The 27,075-nt window shown below is 38.6% G+C and overlaps 1 protein-coding gene and 1 pseudogene across 1 annotated transcript; both read left to right on the top strand.

Moving 5' to 3' along the window:
* LOC147504257 (strychnine-10-hydroxylase-like) overlaps nt 1-17,067 on the top strand; it is a 55,323-nt pseudogene extending 38,256 nt beyond the window's left edge.
* Nucleotides 17,068-24,180: 7,113 nt separating this feature from the next.
* On the top strand, nt 24,181-26,199 carry LOC147504256 (uncharacterized). Its single transcript, XM_086557262.1, has 2 exons — nt 24,181-25,070; nt 25,675-26,199. The coding sequence occupies exons 1-2, from the start codon at nt 24,449-24,451 to the stop codon at nt 26,058-26,060; spliced, it is 1,008 nt and encodes a 335-aa protein (XP_086413388.1). The 5' UTR covers nt 24,181-24,448; the 3' UTR covers nt 26,061-26,199.
* The last annotated feature ends 876 nt before the right edge of the window (nt 26,200-27,075 follow it).

The following is a 27,075-nucleotide window of genomic DNA, read 5'->3' as shown; positions in this document are numbered from 1 at the left end:
TGACGATTCTATGTCATCTGTTGCGGATAATGTCCATCATATGTCTCGAGGCATTCTTGTATTGAAAATATTACACTGGCCTTGTTTCATGCTGTCAGACGTCTTAAGCTTATTTCAAAGAAGGAATAGTCGAAGTTTATACTTGTCGAATATCCGCTGTGCAAGTTTTTTCGCAACGTCTATGGATCGAGTCGCAGAATGGAAAAGTTACCTTAGCGTTTACAACATTGTCTCTGACACTCATACAATTAAACAGAGACAAACTTTGGTTTCGCTAATGACTGATTTTCTTATTGATGATATTCCTATGTCGAAAGCATTACTCGATGAGGAAAACGTCGATCTCTATTTGTCATTACCTCCCGGGGGCGATGACTTGAAATATTTATCGGATATATCAGCTACTTGCTAGATTTACACCGATAGTTCGCACAATAAGTCTGCCTCCGGTCTTGTTTGTGTCATCTTGAAGCTGAATGAAGACATAATTGAGAGGTCTCTAAATTGGGGATTTGACGCGTCAAATAATATGGCAGAGTCTGAAACTGTCATTTGTGGTATACACACAACTCTTCACCTGTGGGCGACTAAGTTACGATTAATTATTCTAAGCTAGTCTTTAGCCAATTTGAATGATAATATGCGGCTCACAATGATAGAATGGACGTTTATTTAGACTTCGTTCAACAAATTGCATGAAATTTTACATCTATCATTACTGTACAGTATCCGCGTTATGATGTAAGGCATCCTGATTCTATCGCATACTTATCCGTGGAAAATCAAGTCGTCATTGTTATGACAACACTGGATTAACTACTTATGATGTAAGATGATTCCAACAAGCTTGGCACTGATAATGTCTCAGTAACTACCGACGATGATCATGCAGCTGACAATATTCAGGAATTCCTGATGACTAAAAAACTCTATCACAGCAGCACAAGTCTCAATCCTATCTTTCGTTATTTGGACAAAACGAACAATTTACTAGGCCTCGAAGGAATTCATTCAGGACTATGTGAACACCACTCCCGGGGGTGAAGTCTCGCTCACATAGCAATGACCCAATGGTATTGGTGGCCATACATGCCAAAGGATGTTAAGCGTTTGTCCGAGAAATGTGTACCTTGTCAAACACATGATATATGATATAGGTCAACTTCTCGCGACGAAGCGTCATCCAATCCATAAACCTTGCTCATTTGCGAAATGGGGCCTTGACATTGTTGGTTTATTTCCAACAACCCCTGACAGTGTTCGTTTCTGGCTCGTCGCAACAAATTATTTTACTAAATGAGCGAACAAAATTAACAAGTTGAATGAAAAACCTGAGTTCTAATGTTATAATTCTGTTTCCATCGAAACGTTACTATCGCTATGACAAAATCTGACAAAATTACCACGTTTAATTTCGTCAGTCTAAGTTGAACGCTTTTACGCTTGCTTAGTCGTTACTATCGCTACGACAAAATCTGACGAAATTACTACGTTTAATTTCGTCAATCTAAGTTGAACGCTTTTACGCTCGCTTAGTCGTTACTATCACTACAACAAAATCTGGCAAAATTACCACGTTTAATTTCGTCCTAAGTTGAACGTTACGGCTGATTTAGTCGCTTACTATCGCTATTTACAAAAATCGGCCGAAATTACCACATTTAATTTCATCGGTCTAAGTTGAACGCTTTTACGCTCGCTTAGTCGTTACTATCACTACGACAAAATCTGATGAAATTACCACGTTTAATTTCGCCGGGTCTAAGTTGAACTTTTTTACGCCAGTAGTTACTATCGCTCGCTGAAAAAATCTAACGAAGTTACCGGGTTTAGCTTCTTCAGTCTAAGTTTGAATATTTTTACGCTCGCTTAGTTCGTTACTATCGCTACAACAAAATCTAGCGAAATTACCACGTTTAATTTCGTCAGTCTAAGTTGAACGTTTTTACGCTCGCTTAGTCGTTACTATCGCTACAACAAAATCTAGCGAAATTATCACGTTTAATTTCGTCAGTCTAAGTTTGACGCTTTTACGCTTCGCTTAATCATTACTATCGCTACAACAAAATCTGACAAAATTACCGCATTTAGTTTCGTCAGTCTAAGTTTGAACGCTTTTATGCTCGCTTAGTTCATTATTTTCGCTACGACAAAATCTGACGAAGTTGCCATGTTTAGCTTCGTCAGTCTAAGTTTGAACGCTTTTACGCTCGCTTAGTTCATTATTTTTATTTTATTATCGCTTGCCATGTTTAGCTTTCGTCTGATGAAGTTTGAACGCTTTTAGCTTCATTCGTTATTATTATCGCTTCTGACAAAATCGATGAAGTTATTTAGCTTCATCGCTTAAGTTCGTTTATGCTATCACTATCACTCGACAATATCCGACTAAGTCACCGCGTTTACGCTTTGTCGGTGAAGTTTGAACGTTTTTACACTTCGCTTAGTCTAATTTTGCCGAAGTTAAGTTAGCATTAGGCGTTTTTTTTCTCTACATGGGGCGCCTCGTTCTATTTTATTTCAACTACATAAATCAACAACATTGTCAGTTTTCTGCAGGTATGTTATCTGTCACAACAACAATATTCAATAGTAAACCCATACTTTATTTTTATTTTCATCACAAGAATTTTTAGTTCTATGATATTACATTCACACAATCACATAATCTTTGGTTTGGAAAAAGCCAATGGTTCCTTATCAGTTTTTGCTTATACAACTCGTACAACTCTTTCCGTTTTAAGCGAAACTATATGCCAGCTTAATTATTTTTTCTAAGGCATTGAGCCGATTTTTCCGGGCGAATCTTTCCGAGTTAAACTTTCCGACAGTGCTATAAGACATTGAGTTGATCTTTCTCAACGAAACTTCTTTCAGCTTCTTTCATTCTTCTACAACATTAATTGACACCTTGTTACGCAAAACTTTTCACCGTCGACTCTTTGTGAATATATTTTGCTCGTACTACCGCCGTTTCTCCGTGCGGAAAAAAAAATCGCATTACATTAACTTTTATTCGCGGTCTTTTCGTGAATTTCTTTCTCCCGTCGTACCGCCGTTTCTACCTGCGACGACAAGAATAAACTTTTCGTCAGTCTTTCAGACTTGACTAAAATTTTACGATAACTAATAAAAAATACTAACATATCTGTTACCGACACCGCTTTGTCATATTCTCCGCACTTTTCTCCGTTTTCTTCGTCTTCTTTAACAGGCCAAATTTAATTTTTATCGAAACTCAATAATTTAAGCTTAATATCCTAGCCGATCCAATTTGAAGCTGCTCGATCCTGAGCTAGATTATGCCGCAGCCTCGTGTATTCGCTATATTTGTCACCTTCTTTCCACCTCACCAAGTCTATGATCGTCATCGAGTTTTCTTCTTCTCGATTATCTTTCGCCCGTATAATACGGTCATTTCTACCGCGGAAAAAAAAAAAAAACAAAACAAAACAAAACGGGTCAGATAGCTCAAAAACCGGATTCACTAACTCCACAAGGGTGAACCGGGTCAGATCAAGGCAACACAGGTACGGTGCCCTTCCCTTCCTGGCGCTGCACCGTATCTTGTTTGGTTGAAACAAGTTTTTGACTATTGGCGCCATCAGTATCGCGACACGAAGAATGGAGATTTTTCTCATAAATATAAGAATTTTCATTGCCAACTCTAAAATACTCGTCCTCATGCCGATCAGAGAAGAAATAAAAAACGGATTCATTCAGTTTGTACCTTGGTCCACCATTCACGTACTGAAAAACAGTCATTCTTCGAAACATCTAAAATAAGACAGCAGCAGTGATTTCAAGTTTTTGATGGGTCTCGTTCTCTAGTGGAATAAACCCTTGAGCTATCCATAGCTGGATTATTTCATCCATGCAGAATTAATAAGGGCATCTTTGAGTTTTCGCGGGTAGTTTTCGAGTTTACGGAAGTACCATCTTTGAGTTTCAGCTGCTGTGAAGATGAGATTAATCATCTGCCAGACATTTGTTTCAAAGACAAATAAACAGTCTAGAAGAGTAATTTTGAAACAATTACAATTTTCTAAGTGGTGGAGTTCACGGCAAGGGAGATACCACAAATCCAAAAAGGAGCCAGATCGTGGGGTCTGATCCTCCATTTGCAACCAAAAGACCAGCATAAATAACAATCTCGGCCAGGTAGTGTGGGCATGAAACAATTTCGAACCAGTTGCCATGCGATTCTTGGTTCGCTGCGGGAACACAACGAACAACCCTCAAGGATTCCACAACCCCACTTTCTTTCGACGGGATACTGTTGGAGAAGAAGAAGATAAGGAGAAGACGACCCTATTCCTTTTGTTTTTTTTCCCTTCACGAGTTATGTTTTTGTTACGGGCTTTTTATGCATTCGTCTACTGTTCCAAGTTACGGTGTTTATCACTTCCTACCTTATCCAATCCAAATTTAAATGGGTGCTTATCACTTCTTATCTTTTCCAATCCGGATTTAAATTCGTTGCATGCGCTTATCACTTCCTACTTTGTCTTTATCTCTTTGCCTCGAACACGGACAGTTAGTTTTCAACTCTTTGAAATTCAAAACTAAATTTGACAATATGTAGACTCGAACCTCCAACTAGTGGATATGCCACTACAGCCCAACCACTTTTTTGAATGGTTTCATTTTGTTTTTTTTTGCATACTTCTATTAATGCTAAGGTCGGCTGTCGGCAAATCCTGGCTAAAAATTGGTTTTCTTTATTGATTTTTTGGTGTCACCTATTTTAATTCTCGTTTCACCCTCTATCAATTAATTACATTGCAGTCTCATATAAATTAGTTTAAAATTATTTAATACACAATATTTCATGAATTTTTTTCGACAGTCAATTTTTCAATTATTTCTTTTCGCACGACACTTCGTTATACATTCCACTCATTTTTCTTTCTTCTTTGCCATATGAACTTTGTTCGAGTGCCAAAGAGGAGGCGGTGTTTCGACCCCCACCTACGTGGCGAACGTCCATTGGTAGGAATCTCCACTTTATTCATTTAATCGACAGGGCTAAAGCCCAATTTGCAGTACCATGGATCAATGTACAGGCCCATTAACTCATGTGTCTAAGGCTGAACCTTAGCCACATGGCTTGCCACTAATGTACGTTGATTTATGTCCAGATTCGTTCCTTATCAAAGAGATAATTATCAGTTAGATTTATATTCTATCACAATTACTCAAGCTATAAGGATTCTCTACTCTTCCTATATAAATACCAAACTATTTTTCATTCAGAACTACGTTCTTGAGACTTGATCCCACTGATAATATGGGTACGTAGGCAACTGCAAGGTACAGCCTCATCATTCCCCCGATCACCATCATTTTTCTAGTTACTTTTCTACGTTTTTCGTCTTTTTCATCAACACTTGGTGTTTTGATCATATTTGGTCGAAACATCATATATGTGAAAACTCAATCAAGTAAACAGAAGATTCAACTTTATTAGCGCTCTTAGGCACAATAGTAAAACAAGACATCTTAAAGAGCCCATCACTTAGATAACCCTTACCCACAAAGACATCATTCTTAGTAAGTACAAACTTATCAGAAACAAAGACCAACTTAAAGCCATTCTTGCTTAGTAGTATGTGACCCAGAAACTAAGTTCTTGCGAATGTCAGGCACATAGAGCACATCATTCAAAGTTAGTTCCTTCCCAGAAGTTAACCTCATCACCACCTTTCGTTCGCCTTCAACCTTGGAAGTAGAAGAGTTTCCCATAAAGAGTTGTTCTTCTTTCTCTACAGTATGATAAGTGGTGAACATTGACTTGTTGGAGCATATGTGGCGAGTAGCACCAGTATCCACCCACCATTCCCTTTCATTTCTAACCAATAGACATTCAGAAACCACAACAGATAGGTTCATATCATTAACATTGCCAGAAGGCGTCTCCATTATCACATTTGCTTCAGTCTTTTGCTTCTTGTACTTTTTTGGCTTGCAACATTCACTTGCCTTATGTCCAACTTTGCCACAGTTGAAGTGTGACACCCTCATTTTATTAAATGTCCAAAATTAATTATTTTTCAAAACAATAATAATAATAATAATATAATATTGACTAAGTCTTAAGTTATGTAGAGTGAATATGTATGTTTGAGTTTTTGAAAAAAAAGAGAGAAAATAGTTTGTTTGGTTTGAAAATGATTTAATGGGAAAGTTTTTAAGTTTTAAAATGAAGTGTAGAGATTTTACTAATAAGGAAACATGGAGAGAATAATTTTGTAATTTATGGGAGAAAATATGGAAAGTTTATTAAAGTAAAATATGGCAGAGAATTCTTTAGAATGGGATGGTTTATCAAAAATGGAGGATTTTTAAGAAAACTAATTTTTTCATTAGAACTAGACAAGTTAAAACAAAGAAGAACGGAGCCCGGAGTGTGTATCTCTTATCTGGGTGTGGATCAGATTTTTGGCGTTCTATTATATTTTTTTTTCTGCAGAATACAAAGGTGAGTAGTTTAGTTTTCTATTTTCTCGTCTGTACAGAGATAACAGCTTTATTGTAGTATAATGTTTCCACTTATTTTTTTTATGCTTCTTCTCTTATGTGATTATTCTTCTCGACATTACTAAACTTGGTTAGATTTTTATGATTGTCGAAACTCTAAAACTCTGGGAGTGAACGACTGAAGCTTTATAAGCCGTTAATGGTGGCACAAGCCCACAGAAATCGACCTATATAGTATTTTTGGATTGAACCTTCATAATCTTATTGTTTTGTTGTGGTATGGTTGAATGGATTGTTGGTTGTTGTGGGGGTGTTTGAGTGCTGTCGAATGGGGGCTGTTGGGAGCTTGAGGAAGCGTTAATGGCGGCAAAAAGAAATCGCCCAGTTTATTATTTGAACTTTGTTGTTGTGGTTTTTGGTTGAGTACTTGAATGGATTGTTGGTTGTTGTGGGTGTGTTTGAGTACTGTCGAATGGGGGCTGTTGAAGCTTGAAGGAGCGTTAATAGTGGTGCGATCCAGTTGGGGAAAGAGTGAGTGATGTGAGGAAATCGATTTTTGTGCTAATTAAAGTTGTAGGGGTTTTGGTTGGGATTAATTTCGGTTTGGATGGAGTGTTGATGGGTGGAACTTGCGGTGGCTGATCCGGTGGTGGAGGAGAGGCTGCTGGTGAGGTGAGGAAGATGCCCTCTCTGTTGGGCCTTGGGCCAAGATTTCTGTTTTGTTTGGTTGGGCCGAAATATTTTCTTTTGTTTGGGCCAATTTCTATTTTTATTTTGAGCCAGTCCATATAACTTAAAATGGGTCCAATTGGGTCTTTAAGTGTTTTGACTTTTGGGCTTTGGTTTTGGGCCTTGGTTTTGGGCTTTGTCTTGTTTAATTGGATTAGGACAATGGGTTGAACTGTTTTAAACATGGGTTTGGGTTAGGACCTATTTGGAGGAACACCGGTTTGGGACAGTTACTGTTGGGTTTGACTGTTGACCATTGACTTTGTTTATTTTTCTTTATAAATTAAATTTTATGGACTAATCTAATGATAGAATGCTGTGGAAGCTTGTATAAATTTACTACAAGAATACTGAGTATTCGCCATGGCCATTAACCGTGGCTAAAGGCCTTTTCCCACGGTCAAAAGTCGTTGCACGACCGTAGCCAATGCGCCTGTGGCTAACCTATTGCCACGGCCAATGGCTGTGCCAAAGCTTGCCTTTTTGCCCACGGTTTTGTACTGTCCCAAGAGCCGTGGCAAATATTCCTTTTGCCGCAGTTGATGTCCGTGGCTAATCCTTACATGAACCATGGGGATTTATTTTTTGCTAACTGAATGTATTGTTTGGCCACAGTTTAAGGCCGTGGCGAATGTTTTAAATTATTTAAAAAAAAAATTGGTCCCACACTTTTTTATCACCCCTGCTGTTTATACAAAATTCTAACAATCTAAGCAAAACCTACCAGAATAATAATTCTATACAATTAAACATGGTTTTGTACACAATATGTATTGTACATAAACATCGAGCATCATAGAACCAATTAGCAATCCAAACTTGCATAAAGAACAAATATAAGAAATTGGAAATATACTATTAAGAATGACTCCCAAAAAATATAAAAACATCACCATAAACGGCACCTAAACTCATTGGACTATGTTCCCAGCCATATATACACAATGCTCTCAGCTATATATACACAATGCTCTCAGCTACTTCTGATCAAAGTCTATATATTTTGGTTTGCTTCTCTGTACCTCATCATGTATCTTGCCTTAGAGAGTAGGTTTTGAAAATATATCTACAACCATATAAAAACAAACATTAGAACTTCGAAGACAAACATCTACGCTATGCGCAATGGTAACTTCGAATAGTAAATGGTTAGTTTTAAAAAGTCATTATTCACGAATACTTTACTCTGCTATTCTACCCATTATAAGCAACTCGGTTTCCCTATAATATTGTTAGTTTTATGTTTTATATAAAGGAAATGATCAAACCGAAAAACTAAACTTTGCTAACTATTCTAATTCAGATGAATTCAGAGAAAGGACTTGTCGTAGTTGTAGACATAAGATCTTACTTGACAAGTGACACAGAGTGTGACACAATTGAGTCTTTCCACCACGGAAATCACCATACAATTCAGTTATAGAGCCGGTCTAATTCCACCTATTAAGAAGTACCATGTTAAAGCAATACAATGACACTTTATTAGCATTTTATTTGGTTCATTTGCTTGGCGTATACAAACCAAAATTCTTATCATACATACTAGATACTTACCCTCTAAAATCTTGTCCAACTCCCTCGATCCAGTCGTAATCTGAATGATTTCAAGTCTTTGTTCATGGATATTGCTAGCCCTAGTAAACCCCAATGGAACCAACTTTGACGCTGTTGAAAATGAAGACACAAGAAAAAATTAATTGCTAATAATCAATGGATGCATGAAGCAGGAAAAACCAAAAAGGTTAAGCACTACGATGCAAAAGAAAAATAATAAGAGCATGCTTCACCAATTTTGTCAACTTTATTCTCACCAATTCCTTTTGTTCTGTCTTAGAAAATGATCCCTCACAAACATGCAAGTTCAATCAAAACAATGATGCCACAACCCAAGCTACAGAAATTTCATCGAATTTACATTGTACACTAATAGGTTTTCTTGAAGTCTAGGCGTTTTCTTAGTATATGTAGCATCAGATCTAATATTCTATAGCAAAATTTTCGAACTAAACTTCTTACATCTACTTATCATTTTGATGTATATAAGTTATACATTAATATCACGAAGGGTTATTTCAAGAAGAAGCACAACCATTCAGGATAAGTACAAGAACACCATTAAAATCAGAATAACGATAACAATAACAATTATATAGATTATTCAGTAATCTATATAATCAAACAAGCTGCATATATAATCAAACAAATGGTTTACCCTGCATAGAATCGATTAAAATGAGACCATTGTGATTTGTAAACAAGCTTCATATATAAAATTGCTAATGGGAGCACCAAGGCGGTGGACAGAATAACTGAATAAACTAAGTACCTCAACTACCAAATTTTCCTTTATCCTTCTCTCCTTTTCAGTTAATTCAGTCCGAGTCTTAGCAAGGTCATGCTCCAAGCATGCAATGGAATTCTGCTTCTCAGAAACAAGTTTTCTTGTTTCATCCAGCTCAGCTTCTATCACTCTCAAGTTTGCATGAGATCCAAAATAAATCCACAGAATAAAGCACCATAATACTAGTACAGCAAACATAAGGTACAAAAGAGGCTACAAAACCAAGTGGAGAACTCCAGATGTCTAGACCACCTCTTACTCCAAAATATTATCGATGAAAACATGAATCCTACATCAAGAATCAAGATATCACTATAAGTTGTGCCATATCCTACAATAAGCACCTTAAATTAATAAATTTTATTTACTAACTGCGTCAATGAAATTCGGGCATCCGCTTTTGGATCCCCAGTTCGCACCGAGGTCTTACTATGTTCCATACCAACTGTACCATGTTTCCAATGACATTTCATATTTCGTTTGATGAAATCCTTGTTTCCAGTCTCTAATGCACTTAAAAGGATTATCTGTCATTGAGGTTACTAATATACCAAGCGCCCTCAGTCTTTTGTGTTATTGAACCATAACATGGCACTGCAAATGGTGGAATTTTTAATAGGTATGTTTACAATCTTTCGGCTGTTGTCATACACTTGTACTATGGTGTTCCTGTGTCTATGAAACAGATTTAAAATAAAATTAAATACATTTATTACAGCTTAATTGAGTAAGGAGCTATGTTCCAAGCACACATTCAAGTAGAGTTATATGGTTGCAGACTCACAGCTAAAATGCTAGTCACCTACAAAGCTGTGATATTTCCATTCAGTTGCAAGCCCTCCAAGCCTTCCACTTGGAGTAAAATCTATTTGGATAATGTTGGCCTAGATTCTTACAATTTAAAAATGAATGGTACAACCCTATACCACAATTCTATCCAGGTAGAAATGAGCAAGAGAAAGGATGCGCGATTCTTTTAAAATACATCCTCCTTTTGAAGTGTTGTACACTCGTACTTTTACTGCTTCATTAATAGAATTTAGTTTTATCAACTAAGAAAAACTAATACAGCGAACCCAACCTCACAGGGAGATAGCGATAGGAATTTTGTTAATTACAAAACTTTTAGCACTAAAATTGATTCTTTCTTTATTGAACTTCTCCGCATCTTCCCTTTCCTAATTGAACATGATATCTAATGTTGCATTGCTCAGATATATAAGAGAGAAACTAATAGTTCATCTTCCTAATCGAACATGACATACATTGTTGTATGTCGCGTAACTCGGGTATATAAGAGAGACTAGCACAATTTCCTAATAGAACATGATATCGGAAGACACTAATTTCTGGATCTTACTTGGATTTAGGGGACCATTTCCTAACTGTGTAAGTGTGTATAAAGACCATGCAAGTTACTGGGGCTATTTGGCACAGTTTTAACACCGTACAAATGTGGTTATCCACTGATCTAACCCTCTGGACACTAAGAACACATTTACCAAGGCTTCATCGTTATATCTCAAACATAAAATATGACTAGAAAATAATAGAATCAATACCTGCATCTTCTGACAATCATCCTTCAGCGGACGATACTCCTCCAACTCAACATTTTTGCATGCCCCAACTAACTTCAAAAAGATGAATAAAATAAAAGTGTCGCACGATCAAAACAAAACAGGCTCTAAGTCTCTAAGATGTAGTAATAGGAATTTACCTCAACAATCCTAATTTTTAAGTTCGTAATCTCTTTTTCATACAGCAATCCTAATTTATTATATAGAATTATAATAAATAACCGATTATAAGGTTTAATAACAATAACAAACAACTATTTAAAATTAAACATATCACACACTTTTATGCTTAGCCAAAACCCCACTTTAAAAAAAATTGAAACCCTAAATATTTGTTACCTTTGTTAAAGCAAGCTTTCTTCCAGATTGAGCAATTTTGCTTTGAAATAATGAATTAAGGTTTGTCCTTTTGGGTGCCCAAACAACTAACTTGAAAAACCCTAGCAGATCAACCAAAAAATAAATATCATCAGTCAGGAATTGAGAGAAAATAGAGAGAAAAGGACGAAAAATACCTCAGTTGGCTCTTGGTGGCAGCACCAACACGCCCATTTTCCCTCTTTTGTTTACTCAAGAGTAGACAAGGTGAAAGAATCACTTGACCTTAATGAGCGCGAGGTGAGGGAAAAAATATATGCTTGTCCTGGAGTAAGAGACGAAGGGGAAGCAAAGAATTGTTACAGGAGAGAAGATAATTTCATTTTAGAGAGGAAGAGTTTTTCTGGAGCCCTCCTTCAATATTTGATAATAGTTTTACAGCTCCGCTTATTTTCACGACAGTTTAATGTGATCTGAACCAGAGATCGAAAACCAAGTCTAATCCAACGGTTGAAAAAACAATGGACACAACCGTGGCCAAAATGGAAACTGAAACCCAAATACACAAACAATACCCCACGACCACCGAAAAACTTGGCCACGGCTATGGGCCGTTGAATCCTGGCAACAGCTAATAACCGTGGCTAAAGCTTGTTTGTACCTGTGGCCAAAGTTCAATTTTCTTGTAGTGATTTGGTTGTCATTATCTAAGAAAGATTTGACGTTGATATTGTGCAATTATTGACACGTGACGAGATTGAAATTTAGGAGATATAATATTCCTAAAATGCTATAAAAATATTATGCGGTACGTTTGGAGCAATTGTGACATTATGTGGTATGTTGAAATTTGTTGTTCTATTAAATGATATTATATGTTAGGATATCTATTAAATGCAATATATTTGAGAAATAAATGTAAACGCTCCATCATTATATCTGTGAGATGCTACTATGAGGTAGTATAATATTTGTGGATATTTTTCACGGGATTGTGACTTAGTGCAATAATTTATTTGGCACGCGAAGAAATGAAAGTTGTTATGAGATATATATACATATGATACCTGAATAAATTGCGTAACAAAAATCCAGGAACCTAGCTACCATAACTCAAGTGATTGGCCCATGAGAAGGGCGTATGTGATTTGATTGGCCCTTTTGGCCTTTCAGTGAATCTGAATGGCCCTTCTGGCGTAGCCGAATAGTGGCTTGATTTTCTCGTTCTCAAAATTAGAACGAGACGCGCGATATTTTATGCCGAATAGTGACAGTACCCACGTAATGATGGTCGTGTGGGGGTTACCTGGCATGCGATATCTCGCTGAGGGTAATTACGCACTGAGTGGTTCATTACGTAAAGGGAGGCATGTGGATGCACATATTCGGCATTGGGGAGCGATTGTGGTAGCAAGGAAAACTAGGTAATACATAGAGACGACGTGATTCTAGAGGCACTTGAAGAAACTCTAAACAATAATTGTGATGATATATCAAAGTGTACGTTAAATCTATAATTAATTATTTATTGTGATTTAGGTTGCATTCACAATGGTTTTGCAGAAGGGTGAGTTGAATTGATTATTTTTGCAGGTGTGACCCACTCTTTGATTTGGCTTACACCAGGGTAAGTATAGAGTAAGTTTTAGTTTGGTTATTCTATTATTAGATACAATTGATTTAGTACGGTTTGAAGCTAAGGCGCCTCAGTGAAGGAACTAAATGCCTTATTATTATTGAATTGGAAGCTAAGGCGCCTCAGTGGAGGAATTACCTGCCTTAATTATTGTATTTAAGAATGTTGTATTATTCGTTGGAAGTTAAGGCGCCTCGGTGGAGGGACTAACTACCTTAGGGATTGTGTATATATATGTATAAGTATATTTTGTATTTTAGGACTACTCATACTAGCATTTTTTATAATGCTGAACCGATTTGTATGTTTGCTTATCGGGTGTGTTCATAAAATGAACCCAGTTGATAAGCCTTGACAGGATTAGTGTTAAAGACGGTTGGTTGCTACTTGTGGTTTGCGTTAGTGTCTCATTACAGGATATATTTTGTTTTCCCTTGAGGTGCAATAGATTTTAATTAAGACAATGTTTTTGTATTTTTAGTTGTAATTATAATTAAAGAGTTGTTGAAAGGAAATTTGTAACTTAATTATATTTGTGAACCTTTGAAATGAAGAAGACTTTTGTTTATTTAAAATTTTTTATTGGTTTCAAATTATTAGAATAATTAAATAGATGATGGGTTTTTTTTGGAAGTTGAGAGTGCATCACACCTCGAAAATCGAAGAGTCAAGAATAAATATTGTTTTTCGATTTTGTCGAAATTCGGGGTGTGACATGAAGTACTTGCCTTTGAACTTGTTAGGTACACTCCTTTCGCCTTGATTAGTGTCATCTTGTCGCTTCCTCTTTCATTTATCACTTGTGCCTTCCACAACATTGGCTTTCGCCACCATGGGATCTTTGCCCTTCTTCTCAGTAAACGGTTATCTTCCTCTATCCTTTAACGAACGATCAGTTCTTCAAGGTTTATCACTTTGCGTTTATGCTTGAGATAGTTCTTAAAATACTTCCATGGTGGTAACTTCTCCACCACAGCAGCCACTTGGAATGATTCACTAACACTAATTCCTTCAACAATAACATCATGCATCATGTAGGATTACTTGAAGTTCTTGAACTTGGCTTATCACAATCTTAGAATATGTCATTTTGAAATCAAGAAATCTACCAACTATGAATTTCTGCATGCCAGCATCTTCACTCTTGTATTTCTTATGCAAAGAATCCCAAAGTTCCTTAGCCGTCTTGAACACACTTTACACATTGTATAATGAGTCAGCCAACCCGCTAAGGACATAATTTCTACATAAGAAATCAGCATGAAACCAAACATCTTTTGCCAACACCTTTTCCTTGTCAGTTTCATCATGACTTATTTTGGGAGCCTTGTCCCATAAAAACCTTGCCAAGTTAAGGGTGGTCAGATAGAATAACATCTTTTGTTACCAACGTTTGAAATCAGTTCCATTGAAATTTTCAGGCTTCTCCCCATGAGGAACATAATGGGGAACAACATTAGGGACTGCAACCACAGTAGGAACAGGAACATCAGGAGTAACTGGTGGTGTTGCCATTTCTGAAATAGAAACTGGCTTTGTTAATATTTGAAAAATATAACAAACTAAAACAGAAACAAATTCTGTTGGTAGTGAAAACTTGATTAGTTAGTATAATCGATAAAGATAAATATGTCTTAAGTTGTTAGGAACCACAACCCAATTATACTTACACTTTACCAATTACCATAATAGTACAAACCTTTCTCTCTTATGTACCAAGTATGAAAACTTCAATCCGAGCCTAGTGAAGATTCACTATGTCCTTAAGACAGATTTTTCCCCTCACGGTGCTTCAATGTTGAATGGGAAACTGTCTCCCAAGATAAAACATATTTTTCCTTCTATAGACAGCAGCACTTTAATTCCAAAGAATCAGCGAACGCAACATTGTATTTTGATTAAGAACAAAGAGGAGAAAAGAGGGTTTTTTTTTTTTTTTTTTTTCCTGAGATTTCTGAGATTCCTCTTCATGCAAAAACGTCCGATATTTATATAAGAGTGGTGCATTTTCGAAACAACACAGTGACTGTTCGAACCAACACGTACCTTGTCTTTTCGAAACAACATAGTGCCTTTTTGAACCAACACGTACAGTGTCTTTCCGAACCAACATAGTAACCGTTTGAACCAACACGTACAATGTCTTTTCGAAACAACATAGTGACTTTTCGAAAGGACGCACCTTTTTGGCATAAAGCAACATTTCGAACCGTTGCCTCTTTCCAAAGATTTCTTTTCTCTCTTTACTTACTATTTCAAGTAAAACCCATTTCATCTCAAGTGGGGTAACTTGGGAGACAAATTACTTATTCATTTCTCAATGGATTTGAGCAAATCCAAGTTCCATGTGTTCACTACACTTTGAACTTTCAATTGCACATCCATTTTTCTAACACATAAAGCATAGGTGGTAAGTAGTAGGGAGGTAGCCAAGGAGTGTTTTACTACCAATGACAAAGTCCTTGCGACCCGCCCTAGTTCTGTTGCAGGAAGGATAATGGGCTATAACTATGCTTTATTTGCCTTTGGAGCATACGGCTTATGTTGGCGGGAAGCGCGCAAAATTGCTATACTTGAGTTTCTCTCAATCTCACGGCTTCTAAGACATGTTCGAGCCTCTGAGGTGAGCACATCCATAAAGGAATTGTACCAAGTTTGGCAAGCAAATTGTCATAATCCGGACGGATCAATTCTGTTGGAGATGAAAAAATGGTTTGGCGACTTGACACTAAATGTAGTTGTTAGAATGGTTGCTCGAAAGCGGTATTTTGGTGCTAGCGCTAAAATGGACGATGATGAGGGGAGAGGATTTCAGAAAGGGATTAAAGATTTCTTTCATTTGATAGGGTTGTTTGTAGTGTTTGACGCAGTTCCATTTCTTAGGTGGTTCGACTTTCAAGGCCACGAGAAAGCCATGAAGACAACTGCAGAGCAACTAGACAGCATATTGCAAAGATGGCTGGAGGAACATCGACAAGGTAAATTCAACGGTGGAACAAAGTCGGAGCCAGACTTCATGGATGTCATGTTGTCGATCCTGGAAGACAAAAAACTCTTTGGTTACCAGGCTGGTAACGTTAACAAGGCTATGTGCTTGGTAAGTTAAGCTATTTGTCCAATTGTGTTTGTTGCCCATAGACTTGTTTGAACAATTTCAAGCAAATGATATAGAATTGTTTGGATTCTCAAGACAAAGTCCAAATTACCTGATCAACATATTTCCCTCAATGATACCTGCTAGTACTAATTATATGAGAAAGTATAACTAACTTAGGCAAGGGAAAAACCTAGCTAGCTGGCTAGGTATCAAGTTTTGCTTAATTAAATAACTGTGCGTGTGTGCGCCCAAGACACTATATACGACGTCACCATATCATTTTTTCATTATTATCATTTGATCAATTAGGCTATATATTGGCTTTTGCAGGCTGATACCACACTGGTCACTCTAACATTGACTCTCGCTTTACTGCTAAACAATCGGCACATTCTGAAGAAGGTCCAAGAAGAAATCGACGAGCACATTGGAAAGGATAGACAAGTAGATGAATCAGACATAGATAAACTTGAGTACCTCCAAGCAATTGTTAAGGAAACACTGCGTCTCTACTCGGCAGCTGCACTACCAGCACAACATGAGGCCATAGAGGACTGCACTGTGGCTGGCTTTCATGTCCCAACCAGCACACGTATAATAACAAATCTTTGAAAAATCCACCGAGATCCGCGCCTATGGTCCAAACCTTGTGACTTCCATCCAGAGAGATTTCTTACGACCAAAGCAAATGTAGATCTAAGAGGTCAACATTTCGAGTTCATTCCTTTTGGATCTGGTAGACGAATGTGCCCTCCTACGAAGCTTTGATTTTAAGACCCCATTAGATGCTACTGTGGACATGACCGAGAGCGCAGGAATGTCAAATCTCAAAGCAACACCTCTTGAAGTTCTAATAACCCCACGGCTCCCTCCAAATTTATATTAAGGATGCAAGCATTTGGCTAAATTGCGTTATCTTTATTTGATAGACTATATCAAGTGGACTGTAATAATGAGTAGTTGAAAGATATTTTCAGCAAGACCTTAATTGTGCTTGCATTGTTACGTTGTACAAATTTCCATTATAATAACTTGAGCTAAATATTTTTGAACTAAAGCCAAGTGTGTTGCAAGTAGTTACTTTCGTTCTGTTAGAGTACGCACTTACTTACCGAGTTTTCCCACATAATTAACACTTCATATATTCCTTCTGGATCTGTCAAATTTTGGCATATTTCTTGATCAAGAAAATGAGTATGAGTACATGGAAGTTTTACTCTGCTCAGTTGATGCAGTAGAAAACTCCTGTTAATGGCTTAAGAAAACTACATGATGCAACTGTTAAAACACACAAGCGGGACTTTAGTAAAAGAAAACGAATTGCTTTCAGAAATGCAGGAGGAGAAAGCCACACGGCAACTACTCAAATGGCAAGAACAATTAGCAAAGGGGAGGCCAACCTCTTGGCACTGGAATTGGCAGTCAATGCAGCCAGTGAGGCAGGCAAAGTAGAATGGAAGCTGTTACTTTCGAAGGGGATGCTCGACAAGCAGGGAAACTATTTCTGGAGACTTCAAACTCTTTCAACTGGGTTTGGTGACTATAAATAGTATTTTTGTTCATGTAAAAAAAAATTATTCTACTACTACCTACTGTTAGAGCTACTACGAGCTGGATAATGTCTCTACTCATAACTTAGTTCATTAAGAGAAATGGGACTAACCATGGAAGTCTCTTTTTCGCTAAAGGTAATTGATTTTATTTATAACAAAATGAATATGCAGAGTACCTCCGTTCCCTGCACAGTTTTCTTCTTCAAAATTGACTCCCCTCCATATGTGCTGGTGATCATGCATAAATTAGTCCAAACTCTTTTTTTTTTTGCTAAAGGTAACTTGTATTAAGCAAAAAGTGGGGTTACATGAACAATTACAAGTGATCAGAGATCTTATATCATATAGAGTGGAAGCACTACTGTGCAAGTCCCCTCAATACATTTTACGAACCAAATCTGAAGTATGTAGTGTTAGGGTCTTCAATCCTCAAGATAAAGTCTGCTCGAGAGTTCCACCATTGTTTTACCCCTTTGGGTAATGAAGCTCCTTTCCTAGCACAAGAGTCGGCTGAGAAATTCATTTCTCGCCATGTAGATGAAATGAGAAGCCACTCCATTTTGTGTCTTGCTTGTTCCCAAGCAGCCTTGCACTGCCAATGGACTTTATTTGTGTTGAAAGCTGCTGCCGCTGAAGAGGAGTCTGTTTGAATCCAAAGCCTAGTCCAGCCGAGCTCTATTGCCTTTGTTATGCATTTAACAATTGCCTTGCATTCTGCGACATAGCATGTACATGTTGGAGTTATCCCTCACATGAGGAGAGAAAACAGAGTTTGAGAAACGGGCTAATTCGGGCGTTGAAATGTCGAGGCCCAGCGCTCGGTTCCAAGAGACTAGGCGACCTTCGATCTCCAAGATACATTGCCAAGGCCCTTCAAAGTCTAATTTTCGTGGGCTTTGCTACAGCACCCGCGAAATTTGGTTTTTGGAGATAAAAACCAAAATCAAGGTTTTTGGAAAACCTAACCTAACAAGTCGGAAGGATTGGAATCCGCATTAAAACAAAGAGAGAGAACCTTTACGAGATACAACCTCAGAAAGAGATAAGAGTGATCTAGTAAGGTGAGAGACCAAAGGAGAGATTGTAATCTTCCTTCCCACTTTATTAAGAACTGGCTCTTGTGGAAGTAGGCATCATTGGCCGAACCACGGTAAATCTTTGTGTTGTGGTTTGCTTTTACTGCTTTACATTATTATCTGTTGTTAATAGTTGTTTAGCGAGTTGGGCATGTTAGTATAGGTTGTAGTTGATATTTAGATTTTGTCTAGAGTTGAATTGTGTTCAAATACAAGTTATCTGTGTAGTGGGGAATCGATTGGTATTGATATAATCCCCAACAAGTGGTATCAGAGCCTTGGTTAGAATAGCCTAGGGTGTTATCCGAATCTTGGTCAGAAGGTGTTTGACGAAATTCACGAGAGAGAAGATTTGAGGTTAAATAACTTGTAGAGATGGACCATTCCGTGAACACTTTCGTATGATGAGTCCAATAGGAAGAACTACACCATCCGGAAAGCCAAGATGGAAAACTTGCTATACCGCAAGGACTTGGCACTTCCCATTGAGAATGAGGGAGTAAAACCAGAAAAGACTGATGAGGCTGAGTGGAAAAAGCTTGACAGAAAAGCGATTGGATACATTCGACAGTGGATTGACGATGGTGTCTTTCACCATGTGGCCCGAGACTACAGCCTTCATCCATGGAAGAAACTTCGAAGACCTTTATGAGAGGAAGTCGGGTGGAAACAAAGTGCTAGTCGTTAAGAAGTTTGCGAACCCACGAAGTACCAAGAAGGTTCTTCAATGTCTGAGCATCTTAATGAAGTACAGAATATCATCAATCAGATGCATTTGATGAAGATCAATTTGGGAGACGAAGTTGAGGCTTTGTTTCTATTAGGCTCTCTACCCGAAAGTTGGGAGACATTAGCGGTTTCTACATGGAGCGCCAAGGATGGAATTGTTACCATGGAGATGGCTACCACGCCTCTTTGTTGAATGAGGAGACTAGAAGGAGTGCAAGAAGCGGCTCTTCTCACTCGAGATCCTCTTCACGAGAAACGGGGAGAGGTCAAAACAGAAAACCATCTCGCTCTAGAGGTGATGACGTATAAATCTAGGGGTGAAGCTAGAACTCCTAAGGCGGAGGCAATGTTACTATTGTGCCCTGAAAAGGCCACTTCGGATATGAGTCGCGAACACCGAAGAGGGATGAGAAGAATAACCGTGTACATGAAGACATGGTGCAGGAACGCGGAAACACGGCAGAGATACTACCGCACTAGTCGGCGACCTAGTGGGAATTGTGTCGATTGTGGTGTGTCTTTGTCTTAGTACCTCATGTCGAGGATCTGAGTGGGTGATAGATACTGAGCATCCTATCACCGGCACACCGCTGATCGGGGATTCTTCACTACCTACGGCTATGGTGAATATGGTGAAGTGAGGATGGGTAACAATGATGGCGTCCTCGAAGATTATAGGCATTGGAGATGTTCATATAGAAACCAATGTCGGCTACACCTTGACACTTCCAAGGATGTAAGACATGTCCCCGACATACGGTTAAGCCTAATTTCGGGGAAATTAGATGACGATGGCTTTGTAAACTCGTTTGGTAACGGGGTATGGAAACCGAGCGGAGGTTCCATTGTAGCAACAGAGGGAAAGAAAAAAACTCTCTTTACAAAACACAGGCTAGTTTGTGTAAAGCGTATTTAATGCGCGAAGAAGAAGAAGCTTCATCCGAATCGTGGCACAAAGAGACCGCGTGTCACATGGGCATAAAAGGGATGGAAGTTCTTGCTAAGCAAAAGGCCGTGCGGACATTAAAAGGTATACATTTAAATACATGTACTCATTGTTTGGTAGGAAAGCAACACGAGGTGTCTTTCCAAAGATTCCGTCTCCACGAAAGGACAACGTCCTTGAACTAGTGTACACCACGGACTTTATGTGGTCCTATGAGAGTAAAGTCCCACCGGGGAGCCGTACTTCTTGACATTCATTGATGATCGTCAAGAAAGATATGGGCCTATAGTCCGAAGACCAAGGATGAAGTACTTGGCGTGTTTGAGAAATTCCACAAAGATGGTGAAAGAGAGACCGGGAAGTTGTTGAAATGTATTCGCTCGGATAATGGGGTGAGTACATTGGGCCATTTGAAGAGTATTGCCGAGTCATGGGATTAAAATTCATGAGCGGTACCGCTTCCCAAGACACCGCAAATGTAATGGAATAGCAGAGAGAATGAACCGTACCATTGTAGAGAGGATGAGATGCATGCTATCTCACTCTAAGCTACCTAGAAGCTACTAGGTAGAAGCAATGCGTACAGCCGTGCATGTGATCAACCTGTCGCCGGAGCAAAGCCTCTGAATAGTGATTATCCAGAGAGAGTATGGTCGGTGAGATGTTGATTATGGATACTTGAGGGTATTTGGGTGCAGGGCATTTGTGCATATTCCGAAGGATGAGAGATCCAAGCTTGATGACAAAGCCAAGCAGTGCATTTTTCTGGGTTATGGAGATGAAAAGTTTGGTTACAAACTCTATGATCCGATTAACAAGAAGGTAATCCGAAGTCGAGATGTTGTGTTCTTAGAAGACCAAACCATAGCGGACTTTGAGGAGGGGTGAGAAGTTACGGCTTTCACCAATGATCTTGTTGATTCGAAACCGAAGTTCCTACCGTGGAACGTCGCGAAAGGCATTGAGAATCACAGAGAACCATGAGTTTGAAGCTCATGATGAGAATCCTATTGCTCATGATGGGATAGAACCTATTGGTATAGAAGATGCAGATGAGATGCATGAACCACCACCGAGCAAGTAGAAGTGCAACCTCCCGGTGGCACCCGATGGAGATGGGGCAAGGAGGTCCGACAGAGGGAGACTAGCTTCAACCAGTATCCACCACATAATGACGTGCTACTATCGGGATGATGGAGAACCTATATACTATCAAGAGGCACTTGAAGGTACAGACAAGGAAAGTTGGTGGAAGCCCATGCATAACGAAATGGATTCTTTGAAAAAGAATCAACTTATGAAGTTAGTTGAGAAACCCACAGGGAGAAAAGTTCTCAAGAATAAGTGGATATACAAAGTCAAGCATGAGGAGAACAATCCTCACCCAAGGCACAAAGCTCGCCTTGTTGTGAAGGGATTCGGTCAAAGGAAAGGAATTGACTTTGATGAGATTTTCTCTCCTGTAGTGAAGATGACTTCTATCCGGTGGTATTGGGTATGGCCGCAAGTATGAACCTAGAGGTTGAAGCGGCTAGATGTTAAGACAACTTTTTCTTCATGGAGACCTTGAAGAAGATGTCTACATGGACCAGCCGAGGGGTTTGAGGTCAAAGGCAAGGAGCACCTAGTATGCAAGCCGATAAAGAGCTTGTATGGGTTGAAAGCAAGCACCGAGACGATGGGTACATAAAGTTTGACTCCTTTATGGTGAAGCAAGGATACAAGAAGTCCGCTTCCGATCATTGTCGCGTTGTTCGAGAGATTTCCGGATGGAGATTTCATTGTCTTTATTCTTTGTATGTGGATGATATGTTGATAGTTGGCCCAAACATCAACAAGATATCCAAGCTGAAGAAAGACTTGAGTAAGTCCTTTGAGATGAAGGATTTGGGTCAAGCAAAGCGGATATCTTGGGATGCGATCACTTTCGTGATGAAAAGAGTGGAAAGTTGTGGCTTTCTCAAGAAAGCTACATTGAGAAAGGTGTTGAAGAGATTCGGCAAAGATGGATCAAGCCGAAGCCCGGTCGGTTGTCCGCTTGGTGGCCAGTTCCGCATGACCAAAGAGATGTGTCCTAAGGGTGAGCATGAGCGAGCAGTCGGATGGAAAAAGATTCCTTATGCATCCGATGGGCGGTTTGATGTATGCCATGGTGTGTACTAGACCGGATATTGCTTTCGCCGTTGGGGTGGTAAGCGATTTCACAAATCCGGGTAAAAAGCATTGGGAAGGTGTTAAGTGGATATTGAGATATCTCAAAGGCACTTCCAAATCGTGTTTGTGTTTTGGTGGAAGTAAGCCCTTACTTGAAGGCTACACCGATCACGGACATGGCGGTGATGTTGACTTCGATGAAGTCCACCTCCGGTTATCCGGGTTACTTTTGCGGGGGAGCGGTTTCTTGGCAATCTAAGTTGCAAAAGTGTGTTGCCCTCTCCACTTCTGAAGCCGAAAGTACATTGCAGCCACCGAGTGTTGCAAAAGAGTTGCTATGGATGAAGAGGTTCTTCGACGAACTAGGGCTAAAGCGAAACAGGTTTGTAGTTAATGTGGCGATCGAGGCGCCATCCACTTGAGCAAGAATCCGAAGTTTTCATTCTAGATCCAAGCACATACACGCATGCGTTATCATTGGATTAGAGAAGTACTTCGAGGACAAGCATTTGTGTATCGAGAAGATCCATACCGACAAGAACGGGTCGGATATGATGACCAAAGTCTTACCGAAAGGTAAGTTTGATGTTTGTTGTCTTATTGCGGAATGGCGACACTCCTCTGTTGATTTGGAAATTGCATGGAGGTATTCCCCACCGCTCGGGAGGGGAGATTGTTGAGTTATCCCTCACATGAGGAGAGAAAACAGAAAGAGAGAAACGCGTTAAAATGTCGAGGCCGGCCCCGGAAATGTCGGATGAAAGCGACTTCGGCTCCGGGGTTCGATGAGACTAGAGGCGACCAGTTCCAAGAGAGAGGCGACCAGCATCGGGCTATCTCTAAGATATTGATTGGCCAAGGCCAGTCTAATTTTCGTGGGCTTTGCTTCACAAGATTCCATGAGAAATTTGGTTTTGGAGATAAAAACCAAAATCAAGGTTTTGGAAAACCTAACCTAACAAAGTCGAAAGGATTGGAATCCGGACTAAAACAAAGAGAGAGAACCTTTACGAGAGATACAACCCCAGAAAGAGATAAAGAGTGATCTAGTAAGGTGAGACCGGAAAGAGAGATTGTAATCTTCCTTCCCACTTTATTAACCGGCTCTTGTGGAAGTAGGCATCATTAGTAGAACCACGGTAAATCTTTGTGTTGTGGTTTGCTTTTACCGTTTTTACATTATTATCCGGTTGTTAATAGTTGTTTAGCGAGTTGGGCATGTTAGTATAGGTTGTAGTTGATATTTAGATTTTGTCCGGAGTTGAATTGTGTTCAAATACAAGTTATCTGTGTAGTGGGGAATCGATTAGTATTGATATAATCCCCAACAGTACACACCCCTAGTCCTCCTATCAGAGTACCATGTACCACCCTATTGTTGTCCCTGAATATAACTCCCCACCCTGCCAGCCCAGGATTTCCTCTACTCGAGCCATCTCTGTTTGCTTTCATAATGTTTGGAGGAGGGGGATGAATATCCACGTGCAAGTACGTCCAAACTCCATGTGCATAAATTAGTCCAAACTCAGAACAAAATTATTATTCACTAATATCCACGGACTAGTCCAACTTCACTTTTTAAATCTTTCCCAATACAAGTACGTCCAAATTTGGCCCAAATGGCCTCACAAGTCATAATACACAACCTCATCACAATTACATCGTTATCTCCTTTCACCGACTGATTCTACTACTTGAGTTCATACCCACTTTTCACTTCTCTTGTCTTTTACTCAAGCTCATCCTCATTTTTCCAAACATATAAACACAAGAAAGAAAAATATGTAACAACAACTTTATCACAAAACAATGGCAAACCTCTTTAGCAACAACTTTATTTTTTTACGAAAATTTGCACTATACTCGGTTTTCATCTTGTCAATAGCCATAACTCTGATGCTTAACCTTTCAGTCATCTCAAACTTCTTGATCTTACAACTGCCCGAACTTTGGGGCTCTTTCCGCTCGTGGCTTACGCCACCTTACCTGTATGTGATTATCAACTTCATTATCATAACCATAGCTGCTTCTTCAAGGTTTCAGCGTAACAAGATTGAGGAACAGATGGTGCTTGATGACGAGCTAGTGAAAATTCAGGAAGTGCTTGCTTCGCCCGTGGAGTACGAAGAACCTGTCGTGTTAAGAAGTCCGGTCGACATACAACATGTAACAAAGAATTCCATGCCGGAGTTTGAAGCGTTTGAAGCGACGGTGCCAGAGATCATGTTATTGGAAGGGAAGAAAGAAGAGGAGAATTTAGTGGAGAGAGTTGAAAATGAATTAGCTATTTGGGGGGCGACTGAAATGCCGATTCGGAAAGAATCAATGGAGATTATTCCAGCTGTGGTGGATGATTTGTTTATATCAAAGGGAAAACCACCAGTTTCTGGCCGGTTTGGTCACCGGAAAATAGCTAAAGGGAGTCCTGAAGGTATCATTTTATTTCTGATAAAATCATTTTATTGCCTACTATTTTGTTTGTAGAAATTTATCTATTGGCGCCACAGTGTTTTTTACAAGGATCACACGACACGTGTCACAATTGGGTTGTTGACTTGTCGTTTTTTTGGTATCATTTTACAGTTTACAAATTTAGTACTACATCAAACTTCTTTGAATTTAGTATTTCCAGTATTTTCCATGGGAAGTTAAGAATTTGTTATTTTTTTCGATTATCAACGAAGTTAAGAACTTGTTAAGAATTTAGTAATTGAACTAAAATTACCATTATATGTGGTTGTCTCCAACACTAAAAAAACTAACAGCACATCGAATTGAAACATCTTGTTCTACTACAAAACTATATATACCTTTGTCCTATTCCTATTCTAGGTAAAATTCACTACAATTTTGCTCTCAAACGGCGTTTAAGACTAAGTCAAGTCTAAACTGACAAAAATGTTTACATGGAAAAATTAATGCAAATAAGGCAAGCCTTTGATGAAGTATTATCTCCTTATAATTGTTTTCCCTAGCATTTCTAAATTCTATAGCTTAGTGTCTAAATAATCTTAGAAGTTTTCTCTGTTATGTAGGTGGAAAATCACTGAGAGTAACAAAACCAAAACGCCATCAGGACACACTGGAGAACACATGGAAGATGATAACGGAAGGTCGTTCAATACCTCTTGCAAGACACCTTAAAAAATCGGACACCTGGGAGATGCATTCTAGTAACCACAATGCTGGACCACAAGCACACATGAAGAAATCTGGGACGTTCAACAACGATGGCAATATGTCTTCATCACTGACTCGGTCTTCCGGGTTATCAAAGCTAAAAAAGGAACCATCACTGAGCCAAGACGATTTGAATCGAAGAGTTGAATCGTTTATAAATAAGTTTAATGAAGAAATGAGATTGCAGAGGTTGGAGTCTCTGAATAGCTACAAGGAGATGATCAAATGTCGAGATCGTTAGTGTTAGCTTTTTTTTTACTCAACAACATGCCCTTTTTGGTGACTGGATAATGTAGGGACAAATTAATTAATCAAAATGTATTGTCTTGTACAGTTTAAATACTTTTTTTTTTGTAAATAAAAACACCATACTGCTTGCATTCTTGAATGTTCAGTAACTAAATTGGGTGTATATATTCAATATGGCCTTAATTTCCATGCAATGTGCCGGGATGCTTTTCAATACACGAGAGGGTGTATATATTCTTCTCTTCGCCCATTTCTCTCTCTCTTAAAAGCTAAAAACCAAAAAAACAAAAAAAAAAACGTATCACAGACGTCTCCCTCAAATCTCCCCTCATTCAGTTATCAAAAAAGAAATCTGCCCTCATTCTCTCTCTTAAAAAAAGATCAAAGCCAGAAAAAAAAAAAACCTCTCTACTCAAAAATTTAAAATAATCCCAATGCCTTTTAAAAACATGGGAGAAGTTGATCCATAGTACTTTCATTCAAGAATACTGAATTGCACGCACCAAAACTTAATGTTAATTTAAATGAAAAGCCAGGCCACCACTCAATAACTTCGACCAATGATCAACAACTCATCTCATTGGTTTGATGTTTTGTTTGGTATAAGCTTATGCAAATGGGGATTACACGTGAATCTTATGGTATGAGCACTTCTGTATTGGTAAAGTGAACTCTCAATAATAAAGTAGCTCGAGAAAACCTACACTTGCGATAAAAGAAAGAAAGACAACATCCTCAAAGACTACATTCTAAATTGCTGTGGTATGAGCACTTTATTGAGGAGCCTAAATTTGTTGCATTGAGCTTCTTGTGGTACAGAGAGCCTTATTGGAGACTTCTGAAATATTGGTGTATGTAATGAAGAGTCTGAATTTGTGTAGTGTCTTTGAGCTGTGCACTATTGAGGAGAGGGTGGAGAGTGACACAACAACACGCCCGTCATGCAGTAGTCGATTCATTATATTACTAATATTTGAAACAGATTTATTTTGACTTTGATGTAAGCT

The sequence above is a fragment of the Coptis chinensis genome, chromosome 4 (genome assembly GCF_015680905.1).
Source record: "Coptis chinensis isolate HL-2020 chromosome 4, ASM1568090v1, whole genome shotgun sequence".
In the NCBI taxonomy this organism is placed as follows: Eukaryota; Viridiplantae; Streptophyta; class Magnoliopsida; order Ranunculales; family Ranunculaceae; genus Coptis; species Coptis chinensis.
The sequence above is the reverse complement of the archived record's forward strand: the minus strand, read 5'-3'. Positions and strand labels throughout refer to the sequence as shown.

Coding starts and splice junctions, on each gene's coding strand:
- LOC147504256 (XM_086557262.1), top strand. CDS start 24,449: ATGGCAAACCTCTTTAGCAACAACTTTATTTTTTTACGAAAATTTGCA. Junction 25,071..25,674: donor AGCTAAAGGGAGTCCTGAAG/GTATCATTTTAT, acceptor TCTGTTATGTAG/GTGGAAAATCACTGAGAGTA.